A 17,679-nucleotide genomic window follows, 5' to 3' on the forward strand; every position below is an offset into this window, starting at 1 on the left:
TCTGCTTGGAAATCTTCGAATTAAAAATCATTCATGTTTCCCTGATGCATTTTCACTTTGGTAATTGAAGAGGTGATTTACCTTCTTTTTAGCTAACTAAGGTTCATTGAACTTGAAAAGAGATCAAAACCAAAACGCCCAAGATCAAATTTGAGCTGGAACAGATTTTAACTTTTTCTTGAAAAAAAAAATTATTGGAATTTTTTGTTGTTTTTGAATGTTAATAAAAAAAAAGCGATTTATCTTTTATTAAATCACTTGTTTTATTAATATTCAAAAACAACAAAAAAATAATTAAAACGTGTTCCAAATTAAAACGAGTTTAAAGTGAAAATTCCGACTGGGTTGCAACCGTCAACCTTAAGCTGAAAAATCTCACCTGTTACTTTTACAGCAACTATACACCTTAACAGACAATAAATTCAAATATGTTACCTTCTCAGGGGCAAAATCCGCTCACGGCGGAACAAAAGTTTAAAACTTGGCTGGAATACCTTATATAACCGCAATAGTAATAAAAACACACAAAAACTAAAAAAATAATTTGAAATGGAAAAATTCTGTGTTATTTGCACAGCAACCAGCTAATTTTTTTACTTTATATATACTAGATCATTAAAGTTATATACGAACCGAGAACAATTTTTAGAGCAAGCAAGACACTGAAAATTAACGTGCAAGAAGAATCAGAGAAAAAAAAGAACAAGAAGATATCGCTATTGAATGCAAAGAACATTTTTGATGATAATGGTGTTGTTCAACCCCTAATTACTTGAGAATAGGTTTTCACGTTAGAAAGTTTGGGATAATTAATTACAGATTTTATATTTCAATAAAATTATTATCACGCCCACTATACTTACTGCCAGTAAACAAAACTAATCATTTAAAATGTAATGGTAGAATTGAAAACAACAAATAGAATAATTTAAATTGTAACAGAAGCAAAACGAAGACGACCTTTGATTAGATATCCATCACGGCTGTGTCCCGATTAATAATCAATCAGTTTATCAGATTTGAAATGAGATTCAAATCTGATTTTCATTAGAACTAAATTTTGCGATGTCTCCCGACGCGAAATCTCCAATTTATCTAAATACTATGGTTATGCAGAGTAACTCCATCGTACTAGGTCTATCAAACTCAAAATGACACGCTAAATCATTTGTGCAAACATTTTCAATTGAACACGTGAATGATTTCTGGTTCAGATTACTGGTTAACGTTTTTGTTAGAGCTTCGACGAAGTAAGAATACGAAGGATGCGAGGGTTTCTCGTCGTCGTAACAAAATACAATTCGTTTCTCAGATGAAATATAAACTTTCAATTGTTGACGCTTTGCATCTTCCGAAAAACGAAGACAAATTTTACACAGACACGATATAAAGCTGTCTGATATATCAGGGTCATATGCAACATCACAAGCAACTATGAAATCGATCCCAGAAATACCTTCAAATTCTATTTGTTCCGGTAGATTCCAATCGATAATCATACAATTGATATCGCATTTATTGTTTTTAAGATGCTTGTTCCGGTTCAGATTGCTTTCGATCAGATCTAATATGTTCGTGTCTTTATCCGAAGTGATCACTCGTTTGCACAGCGAAGACAGTATGACAGAGACTAGTCCAGTTCCGGCTCCCAGCTCAAGCACAGATTTCCCTGCCAGTAACGAAACTATTGAAACCATCGAATTAATTCAGAAACAATTTTTTCTTTTTTATCCTTTCATTTTCTTGCCTTTTTTAATGATCTAGTTACTTGTCATTAGTCCAAACAACCTCGAAATTTCAACTTGACATTTGTAATTTTTGACATTTAGAAAACGAAATCAACATTAGAATTACATGTACTGATCAACAATGCACTGCACCTTTAACTGTTTTGCATTGACGAGGAAGAATATGTTTTTGCTCTTTCACACATGTTATTTCACTACAACGTATGAATGAAAAAATGAAATTTTAGAACGCATGAATGAAAGAAGAAATCATTTGCATAGTTTCGCGCACTTTTCCGGGCTCTTTCACAATTTTCCGGCATCTTTCCCTCAGAAAGAGCAAAAACATACTCTTCAACAGTTAGAACATAGTTGAAGATGGCCTCGGGCAAAAGAGCCACCATCGGGCAGTTCGTGCCCTCAGGCCGGGCTCTTTTTTCCTCGGGCATCTTTCAACTATGTTCTAACTACTACAAAGATACCTCTAGGTCTCCTAGATTATACATGTACCAACTTGTGAACAAATGCTGATTGGCCAAAATGTAATCGCACATATAAAGAGCCCCATTCCACACCTGCAAGCCAACACTGTCCAACTCAGTCTGCATACTGTGTCTGATGTAGCACACTTCATTCAATTTTAGACCCCCACTGTTGCCCGTTTTCATTGGAGTCCTTCTCTCATTCTCTACACTTCAAAGTAAAGTTAAAATTAACCAAATAAACCCGTAACAAAACTTTGCAACATAAGAAATCAGATGCCACAAAGACCCGTCGTATGAGGTCACTATCAATCGTGATTCGGACTGCAAGGAAAACGTAAAGAACTCTGCTCGGTGCTAAGAAAAAACAATCTGAAATTTGCACTTGACATTTAGTTTGTTTCAATTTAAGCTAATTTTTCAAGATTTTGAAAATAACTTTAAGTTTCAGTCCCAGTCCCATGCCCCCCCCCCCAAAAAAAACAGTTTTTAAACAAGAGTGACCGATTATCATTACAAAAATAAACAAGACTGCTCGTATCAGGGCGAAGCCCTGAATGTTCCGACTGCTTATTAAGGTTTATGGAGCAGTAAAAACGTTAAAAATTTTTTTTAAAAAAATAAAAAGTGAATTTTTTTTCCCAAAATTTGAAATTTTTTATGAAAGTCATCCCCCCACACGCCATATAAAGTTCAAAAGGATAGATTTCGCTACTTGTAACAAATCAATTATGACAAATAAGCTTCGTTAAACCAATTTGGAACGATTTCTAAGACAGATTAAATCTCGCTTACGCGTTAATAGCGCGAAATATATCGCGCGTTATTTGTCCCAAATTGGCCAAAATGGCAATTTGTAAACCCCCATAACTCTACGAAAAATGATCACAGGTGAAATATCTTTTCAAATTTGAGCTCAGGACAACAATACCTTTCGAATGATATTTAAAAATTCCGTCAAAAATGGCTAGTTAAAAAGTCGAAATTTGTCTGAAGAAAAAAAACCCACCCCAAGCACAAATATTCCGTTACTTTCGTATCGAAAGTCGGAACAAAAACACATAACTCGAGAAACTTTTTCTTACAAATTGAGATATTCCATATATTTCACGGACGTTCATGTTGTTGTGAAAAGTCATTTATCGTTGAACGGATTGAAGTGTAAATTTCATCTCCTCTACATTAAATTTGATACTCAATAGTGAAGAGACTCAATAGTTAGTTTTTCTCGAAACAGCATCCCAGATTTTATTTAAGAATCCGAACAACGACTGAAAGGGCTTTAATATAATACCACAACTGGCTCGAACATGCGAGTTTCCTTTGAGGTAGTCAAAACTGACCAAAGAAAGCCCACGCCACGCAATATTTCCTCGCCCTACAAGACTTGTAGGAACAAAAAACGGAAAAATTATAATTGAAATTATAACTCCGAGCTCGAGTTATCTTTAATCAGATTTAATTGTTGCTGTTATATGGCATTACCTTCTACTGATGGGTCGTGAAATTTGAATCTTTCTTCAATGAACCCATTTTCAGAAGCACCATTGAGTTTAGTATGAGTATGGACATCAGAAAGAAACAAATCACCATTCATCCTGAAAAAAAATACCTCTCAAGAAAAACAATCAATCAAAATCGAACTTTGCGTATGATGGAATATGCTACTGAATTTCATCACTTCATTTCTATACTTCACTTCAACAATAACTATTGACGAGCTCCTGTAATCCTAATTGAACTATCGACGTTATCTCCTCGATTTTTATGACCAGTAAAATTTTAATTAATCTTTTTCAACTTCAACAATCAAATCGGACACTTTCAAACAACCCCTTTCAAAGTCCGCACACGACGTGGTTGTTTTCGGACATGTGAACACTCCGAGAGAAGAATGAGTGAGGGGTGAATTTTTGAAGCAGCTGTGAATGGAGGGCAACAGTTGTAGCTCACAGATGAGTGGTGTACTGCACTTTGCACACTTGCGACCAGTTGTGATGACATCATTACTGTATACAGGAAGGTACTCTCCTTCGCCACCGTATCTGTATCATTATAAACTTGATTTAATACAGGATTGAAGAACATGCGTTTAAGTGTCGTCAAGTTCATTATTCGACTCACGAACAAAAATTTACATGCTCTTCGCTGAAGATATGCTACAGATAGACAAGAAAAACCGGATTTAGTCCGATTAACTACAACCCATCCTCGCAAATGAAATGTTTTTTTTTGAAGTATTAAATGAAAAAATGAGCTTCAAAAATTAATTGACATTCTGAACAAATGTATACTTTTACTGCTTGGTTCATACTGAGTTCTCTACTAAAAATAGGGAGTAGCGACTTATGCAGGGAAAACCTCACAAACTATTCTTTCGATAAAACCCTTACTCTCAGATTTGGCAGGGTAAATTCCGAGAAAAGAAGTGAAGTTCGCAAAAATGATAAAAAATTTGAAAATGATCTTTTTCTAAGACCATGCTGGCTTTTCTACAGAAAATAGCTTAAAACCATTTATGCAGGGAAATCTTTGCGTTCTTTTCTTTCGGTTGAACCCAAAATTGCAGATTTAGGAGGGTATTTTTTGAGAAAAGAGAAATTAAAAAAAATTGTCAAAAATAGCCTTTACTTTTTTTTCTACAAAAAAGGGCGCACTTTTTTCTACAAAATTAAGGGCCCAATAAGTATTTTTCAAAACCGTCTGAAAAATCAAATCCCATACATTTTCATACGACTCGTTATTGTCCGACAGAACTTGCCACAAACTAAGCGAAATTAAAAGAGTGACATTAAAACGCTATTGAATACATGCTACACAGTAACAGCATAAACACACACTTTTAATAATCACTTATATTTGCGACTTATATTTGACAAAAAGTGGACGTCGTAGTATGACACTACGCTACGGGAATGATCAAACAATATTGAAAATAACTCGATTTTAGAGGACTTACCTAACAATTTGTTCTGGATCAGCTAAAATGCGGTGATAAAATATGGTGAATGCATCTCTCGCAACATTTTTGCAATGGTCAGGAAGATCCTTTACTCTGATGTCATCTTCACATCCGGGATCATCATCTTCCTCGTCCTCAACGTCCACATTCTTGTCTTCACTGAAAAGAACTCAAGTCTTCTTAATTATCTTCCTAATATTTTTGTTACTTATTTCCTCTTTAGGGTACCTCGTAAAGAACTTCAACCACAAAAAAGGACTTTATCAACATGAGAGCATATGCAAATTTTGTACCCTGAAACGAACTCGCCCTCCCCCTTTACAATACGGTGAGGGATAGTTATTAATATCCAAAACTAAGCATATCCATAACTGATTGCAGCTGAAACGGGTGATAATTTCTCTCTTTTCATACACATCGATGACAATGCCATTCCGGATTTGAACTAGCCATATCTACAACTTGACTCAGACATTTACCTACATTTTGCTCAAATCTTCAGCGTCAAACTCGATAAGATATGGTTCCAAAATCTGTTCAAAATCCGGTTGTTTTTCCTTCTGAACTTGTTCAGCTAATTGTTCGGTATCAAGAAGAGATTTCTTCGAAGGTGAAGGCTCAGTCGCCCACTCTGTGCCAACACTATCATCACCCCATGAATCATCCAATTGAAAGAATCCTGTTGATTTTGCAGACGACGTTGATGACGTCAGCTGCTGTTTGGATTCCTGTTTGGCCTCCCATTGTAAACGATACACTTTCCACCTGAACCAATCAGAATGATTGCTTGACGTTCAGAAGTTTCAAGGAATTATGTAATCATGGTTATCAGTTTTACATAAGAGGCTGTCACTTAATCACTGAATCGGACGGCCTGTGATAAAAATGTTACAGAGTTCTTACTACAGATAGCATTGCAAAAATATACACAAAATCGAGCCGATTTCTTTTTTCGATTTTACTAATTTTTAACATTTCGAATTTGCAGTCGACAAATTCTCAGTCTATAATACGCTTTTGAAGCATACTCATTAGCGACTCACAATGAAAAACGGAGTTCATTTAAAAAATTAAAGAGTCCTCACTATTTGTTAAACTATCCTCCATTCTTTGGTAAATTTGAGACTGATTAGCAAAAACAAAACAGACACCCTTTTCTCGACACTGAGAACTTTTATTTGCAATACCAATCACTGTTGGAAAGGCTTAAATATGATACCCAAGTTGACTATTTACGAACTTTCTTTAATTGTTCCTAAAATCGCGAGACAAAAAACCCAAAATACGCCAAAGTGAGTAAGAGGTTAGAACAATTATATCCTGTGTTTAAAAACACTATCTACGCTCTGCTTGTGGAGGGAGAAGATTTTGGCGGGCAAAAAGAAACAAAAAAATTGAGAAATTCACTTTGAATAATGAATGATAGTATATATCACCCTTTGAGAGTTTGGTGACATTTGACATTGGAACAGACCAGAACCAGTAGTGATCTATGCATGTTGGGATGGGAATCCAAAGGGCAGAACAGTTGTGCCAAACAGCTCAATCTTAAACCACAGTTGACAGATCCACAGGTCACTTCTTCTTCCTTCAAAATGATGCCATCTGGTATAACCTGAACAAAATTAGGATGCAAAACGGCAAAGAATGATGTTGCAAAATCGTTATTTTTCTTCATGTTCTAACTTCGGAGCTACACAAATAGCTTGAATTACAATCATATTGAAGTCAGATATTGTTCTAGAAACTAAAGGGCGAACAAGTAGACCGACAGATCATAAAAATATCGAAAAATACGAAACTTAAATTTATACGTCAACTAAATACCAAAGCCAATATAAATTTCAATCAATTTTTTAGCGAAACTTTTTTGAGGTTATGTTTTAAAGGCCTAGCCAGCCGATAATTTTCGGATTGAAATAGTGTTTTCAGAGCTTGTGTTATTTACCTGTGCAACTAAATCCCCCTCCTACTTACAGGAACTCCTCCGATGAATGAATCTTCGCAAGTTAGTGGCTCCTCGTCCTCTTTACCCACCTCAGCATCCTTGAACCCAAGCCACGATGATGTCATGACTATGCAACAACTCAAAACTGTGAATTCATGTCCTCTTAAAACGGGTGGCAAATCAAAAACTATTTTTTCAAGCAATCACCAAAATTTTCAGACAATAAAAAAAACTGCATTCGGTTATTTCGTAATAAGACTGATTACCAAAAATATATTATTTCAGCAATGGAGTTCAGCAGCGCCAAAAAATTAAAACCGAAAATCAAAAGTTTTAACGGTGCCGAGAAATGAGCGTTTTCATAATCAGCAATCTAATTTGATAATTGTCATCAAATTTGAAAGATCTATGCGTGATTTTTGAGCAAAGAAGTAAGGATATTTTTGTTAAATGATGCGAAAATGTGAGGAAAATTTGTTAAATGTGCATAGACATTCCTGCTTAACTTGAAAATAAATAATTACTATACTTAATGACTCACAAGCTAACACACAATTTGGCGCAAGTCCGAATCAGAAGGAGATCAGGCTCTTTTGCAGGGGGGCTATTCTCATGCGCGAAGGACCGATTGCGCGAAAAAACTCGTGAGCGAATGACCGAAAATAAAATTAGCCAAAGTCAAATTTTAAAAAGAAGCAATTGCAATTCAATTAAATGAAGCAATATTTCGCTTTTTTTATAACGAAACTTTTGAAATATAAAATTTGTTCCAATTCGGCGGCGTCAGTGACAATTTGGAACTTTTGCATATTTCTGCCGTTTTTATATTCGACCAATATCAATATTCTAGTCCCTGGAAATGTTTACTTTTAGATTACAGAAATCTGATTGGCTAATTTTTATTTTCGCGCATTCGGTCCTTCGCGTATGAGGGATTCCAACCTTTTGCAGCCATCAATTTTTGTTCCGAACACTGAAGATGGGGAGGATTTTTGTATTCGGGTGTTTTAGTTTTTTTTTTACTTTTTTGTTTTCGCGCAAAATCAGGTACCCCAAATAGTCATTGGACTGGGTTTAGATATAAATCATATTGAAGCCTTTCAGTCGTGAAATCATGATTCGAACGATATAGAAAATTTCCAAAAAAATCCCAGTGTAAAAAAAAACCGCTTCGAAATTTTAATTTTTCGTCTATCTTCGAGCGAGTGAAGCGATCGAGTAACGTTCGTTAGATATAGAAATTACCCATTTGATTTTTGTTTATTTATTTTTTGAAGACACTTGGAATCATTTATACCTAATTTATACGCGTTCGTATAATTCTATGATCACCCGACGTACAAGAAAAACAATAAGTTTAAAAAAAAACTTTTTTTTCTAAGAATTTGGTCCGAAAATTCTGTGCTAATTGCACAGTAACCGGCTAACATAAAATTTGTTCTGCATTTGTAATAATACACGACTATTTAAAACAAGAATAGCCAGTAGCTGTGCATATTCTAAAAACCATATTCTAAAAAATCTCAAAAATCTCAGGTAGTAACCGTGACATATTGGACACAGTTTTCTTTGACAGTAATAACAGTGAAAAAAATTAAAATTGAGTTTTCAGGTCTTAGCGGATTATAAGTGTCAATATGAAAAATTGGACCGATTTTCACAATGTTACATGGTCGCTGAACCATATTTAAACAATAGGTGCCCAGCTGGATCTAATGTTGTGGAAAAATTTTACGGATGTGAAAGGAACGCGTAATTTTCAAGATGTGTCAATTATCAAAATTGGACATTTACAAAATTCATAGCTGAATCCTATTAGAAGAATGGAAAGCAGGCTTTTGCAGGGTAGATTAAAACATATCCGTTTGATTACTTTCCTTTTTTCAGAATTGGCAGGATCGTTTTAAGCGAAATTGAACAAAGTCTTAAAATAGATCAGGTTAAAGTACCTAGCAAATTCATCTGCAAAACGGGAAAACTCGCACATGAAAAATCTTTATTCGTTCCTTCCATTGAACTCTCAATCGCAGATTGGGCACCAGTAATTTCGATTTTTTTTTTTTAAATAATGGACTTTTGCTGAGTCCAATATTACTTTTTTTAATAAAAACTGGGGACGTTCTATCTATGCGACGAGTTTTCTAAGCGCATGTTCTTTTGATTGCACATTAATCTTTGACTTGGAAGCGTACTTTTCGAGAACAATCCCCGAAACAGTTATAAATAGAAATTTTAAAAGGCAATAACTTATTTTCTAAGGCGATATCTTATTTCATTAATAAACACTGGGCAACGCCACTTGCGCAGAAAAAATTCACAAAACATGTTCTTTTGATTAAACCTTCAATCTCAGACTCAAAAGTGTAGTTTTTGAGAAAAAGAAAAAGTTTGAGAAAAGGAAAAGAAAAAACGTCCAAATAACGGTAAAAATTTCCAAATTGGACAATGTCTCTGGTTATAGCTTTTCTCTAACAAAAAAGCTATAACTGTTCAGGCCAGGAAAAATTCTACACAGAGTCGAAGTTGCACTTCGCATACAGAAGCTAAATATGACCGATAACGCAACAGGGAAAAACTGAACGAGTAAAACTTTGCGTCTTCAAAATTTCTTAAGTGACTCACGCCAATTATGACGCATTAGCAGTACCAGTCACTTTGAAAAAAAAAAACCAAATAACATGCCTCAATTTAAAGAGCAGTATATGGAGCAGTAATAACAAGAAAAAAATAAAGGTAATGAAAATGAAATGAATTTTTTAAAATTGATATTTTTGCGAAAGTCATCTCCCTAGACGCCATATTAAGCACAAAGTGATACATTTCGCTCCTAATAACAAATCAATTATGGCAAATAAGCTTCCTTCAACCAATTTGGAACAATTTATATGACGGATTAAATATCTTCTTATGCGTTAACAGCGCGAAATATATCGCGCGTTAATTGTCCCAAATTGGCAATTTTTAAACTCCCATAACTTTACGAAAAACAATCACAGGTGAAATATCTTTGCAAGTTTAAGCTCAGGAAGACAAAACTTTCTGAATGACATTTTAAAAAATGTCAAAAATAGCTTGTTAAAAAGCCGATATTCGTCTGAAGAAAAAAACCACACCGAGCACAAATTTTCCGTTACTTTACATAGTCTGTGTATAGTCTGTAGAACAATAATAGTCTGTGTTAAAAACCTTAGCATTGGCTGTACTTAATAGCTGGTTATTGATCAAAATGAACAATATTTGCGACTAAGGTTGGAAAAAAGATAGTTCATACTATAACACAAGCATTGTTTGTGTAAACATCGCTTATAGTGATTGAAATCTTAATTTACAAGAAAGGTTTTCGACAAAAAGCAAAGATTCTACAAAAACGGTCAAGATTATAAAATTTGAACATTTTCTAAAGCTATAATTATTTTCCTTCAAAAGCTAGAACGTAACGGCTAAAGCAGGGAAAAACTTATTGATGAACCCTTAATTTCATATTTGTCAAGGTAGCTTTCGAAAATTGAATGTAATCCATAAAAATCGCCCCCACTGAAATTTTCGAAGGCCGTAGAACATCGCGTAAAACAAAAAAAGACAAGCAGAATATACAGGTACACAGGTTATTAGCCGGCCTTTCTTTTATTACTTAGTGAAAATCCGTCACTAGTTCTCGAAAACTTTTTTTTGCAAAACTCAAAAAGTTTTCCAAAAATATAGTTAAAAATGTCTCAAAAACAGTTTTAAAAATAATTTCTCAGATATTTTCAAATAAAGTGCTTTTATCAAGCAAAAACTAGCCACCAATAAACCAGATATAAAAAAATTATCATATGCAGCAAGAATAGGCCATTTTATCTGTCTTACTCTTGCTGCATATGATTTTTTTAAATCTGGTTTATCGGTGGCTAGTTTTTGCTTGATAAACGCAGTTTATTTGAAAATAACTTAGAAATTATTTTGTAAACTAATTTTTGAGACATTTTTAAACTAAAATATTGGAAAACTTTTGGAATTTAGCAAAAACAGTTTTTCGCGAAAAAGTGACGGATTTTCACGACATTCTTAAACTATATTTTAGAGAAACTTTTCGAATTTGCTGGAAAAAAGTGTCACCAAATAATGCAGTAAAAGAGCCACCAAACTTGCTGTAAAAGTGTCACCAAAAAAATGAGCGATTCATTTTGGAGAAAAGTGCATTCCTTATTTTATTATACAAGCGCAGCGCAGTGTAATACTAACTAAACTTGACATCCTCGCCAAACAGCTTTCTTCAACAAAAAAAAATGAAAAACAAACTTAACTTTCTTTTTCTTGACTTTTAAGATTTTTTTGCAAATGAAAGGCTAAAAAAGTTTCTAACAAATTTTTTATGGCTTAAACAGAAACTTTTTAATATTGTGCTTTTATGCGACTTTTAGCTGTCTAGATAATAAGGGAGAATTGGAAGTTTTTAACTGTCCTTTAAAAATAAAGACTGAAATAACTTTAGTAAAATCTGTCGTTCGACACATTATTCGCTGTAACTTCATTAAAAAAACTCAACCAAAAATGAAAAAAAAATTCTTGAGCACTTTCAGTGGTCCCAAAAAAGCCCAAAAATCAAAAATGACCATTTACGGCTCCACAAGAAATTTGAATTTAAAGTTTCTGATACAGCTTTATCCAGCTATCAGAGCACCGGAAAAAATTGACACTCAACACAGAGGTGAAGCAAAAATACAAGCAAAAAATGGCAAAAAGGATCTTTGAAATTGCAAGAAAATGAAATTTCAATTAAACAAGCCATTAAAAAATTTTTTTGCAGCCTAAGTTAATCGAATTTTTGATCAACTCTCAGATTTAGGGTCCGAGATTTCCGCAATTGCACTTTATGCCCTTACTATATGCTATACACCAGCTACAAATAAAGAATATGAAACATGCGGATGTAAGACAAGAACAGTACACAGATAGTGAAATTGAGCACTTTTTCTAAGCGTAAAATTGAGTAAAAAAAACCAGCCGAAGTATAATTCAACCGAAAATGCGTATATGCGTAAAATGAGTATATAGGCAAGCCAGAAAGTTACATCATAACAATTAATTTGCATTATTTTTGTAATTGTTACATATTTGATACATAACCATTATACACAGATGCGAAGCGGAGCTTCCCATCACTTGCGATGCCCTAACAATAGCATTGCAAGCTATCAGACAGGAAATGAAGCAACTACGTTCAAAAACAACTGAAAATTTTCGGAGAAACCACTACTAAAAAAACTTCAAAATGTTGTCTAGAATGATGTTTTATCTGCAGAAAACACGTCCAGAAACCCATTCGAGAAACAAAACCTTCGAGTGAAACAAAATGTTGCCATGAAAAAAAAATTTAAGTATAAATTCTATTCTGGGATTTTTAACGTTTTGTGCAATCCGGAGGAAAGCATAAAACTATGGTTCCTTTGAACGACACAAAATTAGGCAAGTAAGCCGATAAAAAATAAGCCGAAATCATTTAGACCGAAAATTTTTTGAGCAAAAAAAAGCAAAAATAGGAAGTCAAGGCTAGTAGAATTACAAATTGCAGGAGTAAATGAAAACATAAGTAGCAACAACAATGAAAACTGCATACAGCAAAAAACTCTACGATGCGACAAGTAGGCCAACAAAATGAGGCGCATGAGCCAATATAACATTTGCCGTTGCTTTTTAAGTCAAAGAAGATTTTTGAGCAGACAAAAATAATGAAATCATACGAAATAGGAGTCGGTAAATTTGTAAATAAGAATCAATATAATTGCTTTCATTTTTTAAGAACATTTATTGTAAGAGAAAAAATCTCCTGACTTGAATTTTCAAAAAACTGAACACGTTAAGGCTGACATTCACTATTGTCAGCCTGAAAAAGTCTTTAGTTCCGATTTAACAGAGCTCGCTTATCACAACCGCGGAAAAATCTAAAAAATATATACGTTTCTCGAATGAAACCCAATTTTAAGAACTTATATCGAAAAACCCATAGAAAAAAATGAATTAAAAGAAGTTTGACGCAAAACATTCAAGCCGAAGGCAATTTTGAGAAAAAATTAATTTCTAGCACGATTATAATTGAGTTTCTGAAAAACTGAGCTCAGAAGTACATTAAGGCTCACGTTCACTATTATTAACATGAAAAAGTCTTGTGTTCCGATTTAATAACGCTAGCTTATCTCAACCACATAAAACCACAGAGGCGAAGCCTCGCTTCGCAAACACTAAAGAGAACACAACAAAAAGCAGCTCTATAAAGTGCAATAAGAAAAACTAGAAATAAAACTCGAATTCAAAAAACTCGGCTACTTCTCGGATTCGATTTGCAACCTCGAGATCATGAGTCTCACGCACTAACACTCAGCCACGAACGCTCAATGAATCACAAACACCAGCCAAAAATGAAGCAGACAACAGATGCTATAAGAATTCCAAAGCTACAGATCGTTATTATAGCAAAAGCAGACAAAAAAGTGAAAACTTTGAATGAGCACTTTTATTTGCGCGTTAGATTTTTAAAAAGAACGTTCGATCTAATACAGTACGGTCGAAGCTCTTACGCTAGTTTTAGAAATTTTACGAAAAACATTCAAACCGAGGACAACTTTGCGGAAAAAAGTAATTTCTAGCACGATTTTATTTGAATTTCCGAAAAACTGAGCTTCTAAGCACGTAAACGTTCACGTTCAAGATAGTTAAGAAGAAAATGCCTTGTGTTTTGATTTAATAGGCTGGCTTATCACAACCGTAAGAAACTGGTTTATTAAAAAATTCATACGTTTCTCGAATGAAGCCCAATTTTACGAAATTATGTCGAAAGCCCCAAAGAATAGAAAAGATTCTAGGAAATCTACAAAAACATTCAAGACGGAGACAACTTAAAGAAATTTGAGAAAAAACAAAAACAAAGCGGAGCTTCTCACCATTTGTGATCCAAAAAATAGCACGAACAACTAGCCCACAGAAATTAGACGAAAGCATAAAAAAAATTAGATAAATCAAAATATAATTATATTAGTCTAAGTTTGAATTCAATTAAAGTCATTTTGACAAAAAATGCCAAGTAAGGCGGCTAAATGTTGATGCATCGAAACAAAATCAGTCCACTTAAAAAAAACTGACATATCTTGAGCCGAAAGGAGTTAATTTCAATCAAACATTCAAAAAAAAAAACTCTCCTTCGAAGCACACACATAAGAAAATTTTTCGTTCATGAAACGACGCTTAGCTAGGCACTTAGAGCGAAACTAAAAAGTCAGATTCTTTTAATCCAAAAAAGCACAAAAAAACGAAATTATATTAAACCTGAGCTGGTAAATATACAGCCACCATTTAAAAAGTTTCGATAGAACAGGATTTCAACATGTTTAAAATATACTTAAATAGGCAAACGTATGAGCAAGCCGATTCAGTGATTTACTTGAACAAGTTTTTTACACTCAGAGGCGAAGCCACGCTTCGCAAACACAATCGAGGAAAACGAAAAAAAGGAGCTCTAAACAGGCAAAACAAAGTGAACACAGGCGAAGTTGAACTTCGCATACACAAGCAAAAGCATGACCGAAAACGCTACTGGGAAAAACTGAATGAGTAAAACTTTGAGTCTACAAAATATCTCAAATGACGCACGCCAATTATGAGTCTACATAATTGCTAAGTGACGCAAGCCAATTATGACGCATTAGCAGTCAATTTGAAAAGAAATTTACCAAATAACATGCCTCAATTTATAGAGCGGACGCATTTTAACTAGTATACGACAAATTTCATTTAGAACCTCCGACCCCGCCCAGGTTCGAACGTTCTTATTTTGGTGCGGTTCTCCTTCCCTACCTCTACGCAACAGATACATGATACCTTGAAGCTAAAGTGCTATTTGTAACAAAATAGTCTGTGTAAATATCCTTAGCATTGGCTGTACTTAATAGATGGCAAAATGAAAACTTTCAAAACGAACACATTTCGTCGCAACAATATTTGCGATTAGGTTGAAAAAAGAGTTGATATTAAAACACAAGCTTTGCCTGTGTAAATACCCGTTTTTTCAAACAGGACCGAACACTAGCCGCAAATAGAGCAGCAACACATGCTATTAAATTGCCCATGCCTTAACAGGCCTAAACATGATTAAACTGAAATATACCAAGACTATCATCAATTGATCAGTTGTGTGCGACTTCGGTTAGAAAAGAAAACACTTCGTAATAATTGACTACGCTTCGCAAATGCAATGAGCAAAAAAATCCGATTTACAGACTTTTCATTTTTGCTTGTCGATAGAGCTTAAGTAGGACAGTGTGTATTAGAGCTGCAGTTCTACCTCTCGCTTCAGGTCAACAAAACAATTGATTAAATTTAGCGTCAGACGGGAAAAAAACACCGAAATGCAAAAAAGCTTGACTGAAAAAAAGCTTATCTAGACATTCAAGCCAAAGACAACTTAAAAAAAAAATTGAAAAAAAAAACAAACAAAGCGGAGCTTCTCACCATTTGTGATACAAAAAATAGCACGAACAACTAGCCCACAGAAATTAGACGAAAGCATAAAAAAATTAGATAAATCAAAATATTTCTTTGTTAGTCTCAGTTTGACTTCAATTAAAATCATTTTGACAAAAAATGGCAAGTAGGGCAGCTAAATGTTGATGCATCGAAACAAAATCAGTCCGCTATAAAGAAAAACTGACAGATCTTGAGCCGAAAGGAGTTAATTTCAATCGAACATTTAAAAAAAACAACTCTCATTCGAAGCACACATAAAAAAAATTTTCGTTCATGAAACGACGCTTAGCTAGGCACTTAGAACGAAACTAAAAAGTCAGATTCTTTTAGTCCAAAAAAGCACAAAAATACGAAATTATATTAAACCTGAGCTGGTAAATATACAGCCACCATTAAAAAGTTTCGATAGAACAGGATTTCAACATGCAAACATGTTTAAAATATACTTAAATAGGCAAACGTATGAGCAAGCCGATTCAGTGATTTGCTTGAACAAGTTTTTTACGCAGAGGCGAAGCTGCGCTTCGCAAACACAATCGAGGAAGAGGAAAAAAAGGAGCTCTAAACAGGCAAAACAAAGTGAACACAGAGGCGAAGTTGCACTTCGCATACACAAGCAAAAGCATGACCGAAAACGCTACTGGCAAAAACTGAATGAATCAACTTTGAGTCTACAAAATATCTCAAATGACGCACGCCAATTATGAGTCTACATAATTGCTAAGTGACGCAAGCAAATTATGACGCATTAGCAGTCAATTTGAAAATAAATTAACCAAATAACATGCCTCAATTTATAGAGCGGACGCATTTTAACTAGTACACGACAAAATTCATTTAAAACCTCCGACCCCGCCCAGGTTCGAACCTTCTTATTTTGGTGCGGGTCTCCTTCCCTACCTCTACGCAACAGATCCATGATACCTTGAAGCTAAAGTGCTATTTGTAACAAAATAGTCTGTGTAAATATCCTTAGCATTGGCTGTACTTGATATATGGCAAAATGAAAACTTTCAAAATGAAGACATTTCGTCGCAACAATATTTGCGTCGGAACAATATTTGCGTCGCAACAATATTTGCGATTAGGTTAGAAAAAGAGAGTTCATTTTAAAACACAAGCTTTGCCTGTGTAAAAATCCGTTTTTTCAAACAGGACCGAACACTAGCCGCAAATAGAGCAGCAACACATGCTATTAAATTGCCCATGCCTTAATAGGCCTAAACGTGATTAAATTGAAATATACCAAAACTGTCATCAATTGATCTGTTGTTTGCGACTTCGGTTAGAAAAGAAAACACTTCGTAATAATTGACTACGCTTCGCATATGCAATGAGCAAAAAAAATCCGATTTACAGCCTTTTCTTTTTTGCTTGTCGATAGAGCTTAAGTAGGACAGTGTGTGTTAATAGAGCTGCAGTTCGACCTCTCGCTTCAGGTCAACAAAACAATTGATTAAATTTAGCGTCAGACGCGGAAAAAAAACACCGAAATGCAAAAAAGCTTGACTGAAAAAAAGCTAATCTAGACATTCAAGCCGAATACAACTTAAAAAAAAAAATTGAGAAAAAACAAACAAAGCGGAGCTTCTCGTCATTTGTGATACAAAAAATAGCACGAACAACTAGCCCACAGAAATTAGACGAAAGCATAAAAAAATTAGATAAATCAAAATATTCCTATGTTAGTCTCAGTTTGACTTCAATTAAATTCATTTTGACAAAAAATGCCAAGTAAAGCGGCTAAATGTTGATGCATCGAAACAAAATCAGTCCGCTATAAAAAAACACTGACAGATCTTGCGCCGAAAGGAGTTAATTTCAATGAAACATTCAAAAAAAAACTCCTTCGAAGCACACACATAAGAAAATTTTTCGTTCATGAACGACGCTTAGCTAGGCACTTAGAGCGAAACTAAAAAGTCAGATTCTTTTAATCCAAAAAAGCACAAAAAAAACGAAATTATATTAAACCTGAGCTGGTAAATATACAGCCACCATTTAAAAAGTTTCAATAAAACAGGATTTCAACATGTTTAAATTATACTTAAATAGGCAAAC

At 34.3% G+C, this 17,679-nt stretch overlaps 2 protein-coding genes across 2 annotated transcripts in view; both read right to left on the reverse strand.

Annotated features, from left to right (window-relative positions):
- LOC134844191 (uncharacterized) overlaps positions 1 to 17,679 on the reverse strand; it is a 170,817-nt gene that overhangs the window by 7,764 nt on the left and 145,374 nt on the right. The gene's annotated exons all lie outside the window — the stretch shown is intronic.
- LOC134844190 (uncharacterized) lies at positions 3,972 to 7,278 on the reverse strand. Its single transcript, XM_063860758.1, has 5 exons — positions 7,149 to 7,278; positions 6,608 to 6,786; positions 5,655 to 5,936; positions 5,169 to 5,330; positions 3,972 to 4,254 (listed from the first exon to the last, which is right to left on the reverse strand). The coding sequence occupies exons 1-5, from the start codon at positions 7,242 to 7,244 to the stop codon at positions 3,996 to 3,998; spliced, it is 978 nt and encodes a 325-aa protein (XP_063716828.1). The 5' UTR covers positions 7,245 to 7,278; the 3' UTR covers positions 3,972 to 3,995.

Source organism: Symsagittifera roscoffensis, chromosome 4, assembly GCF_963678635.1.
Source record: "Symsagittifera roscoffensis chromosome 4, txSymRosc1.1, whole genome shotgun sequence".
Lineage (NCBI taxonomy): Eukaryota > Metazoa > Xenacoelomorpha > Acoela > Convolutidae > Symsagittifera > Symsagittifera roscoffensis.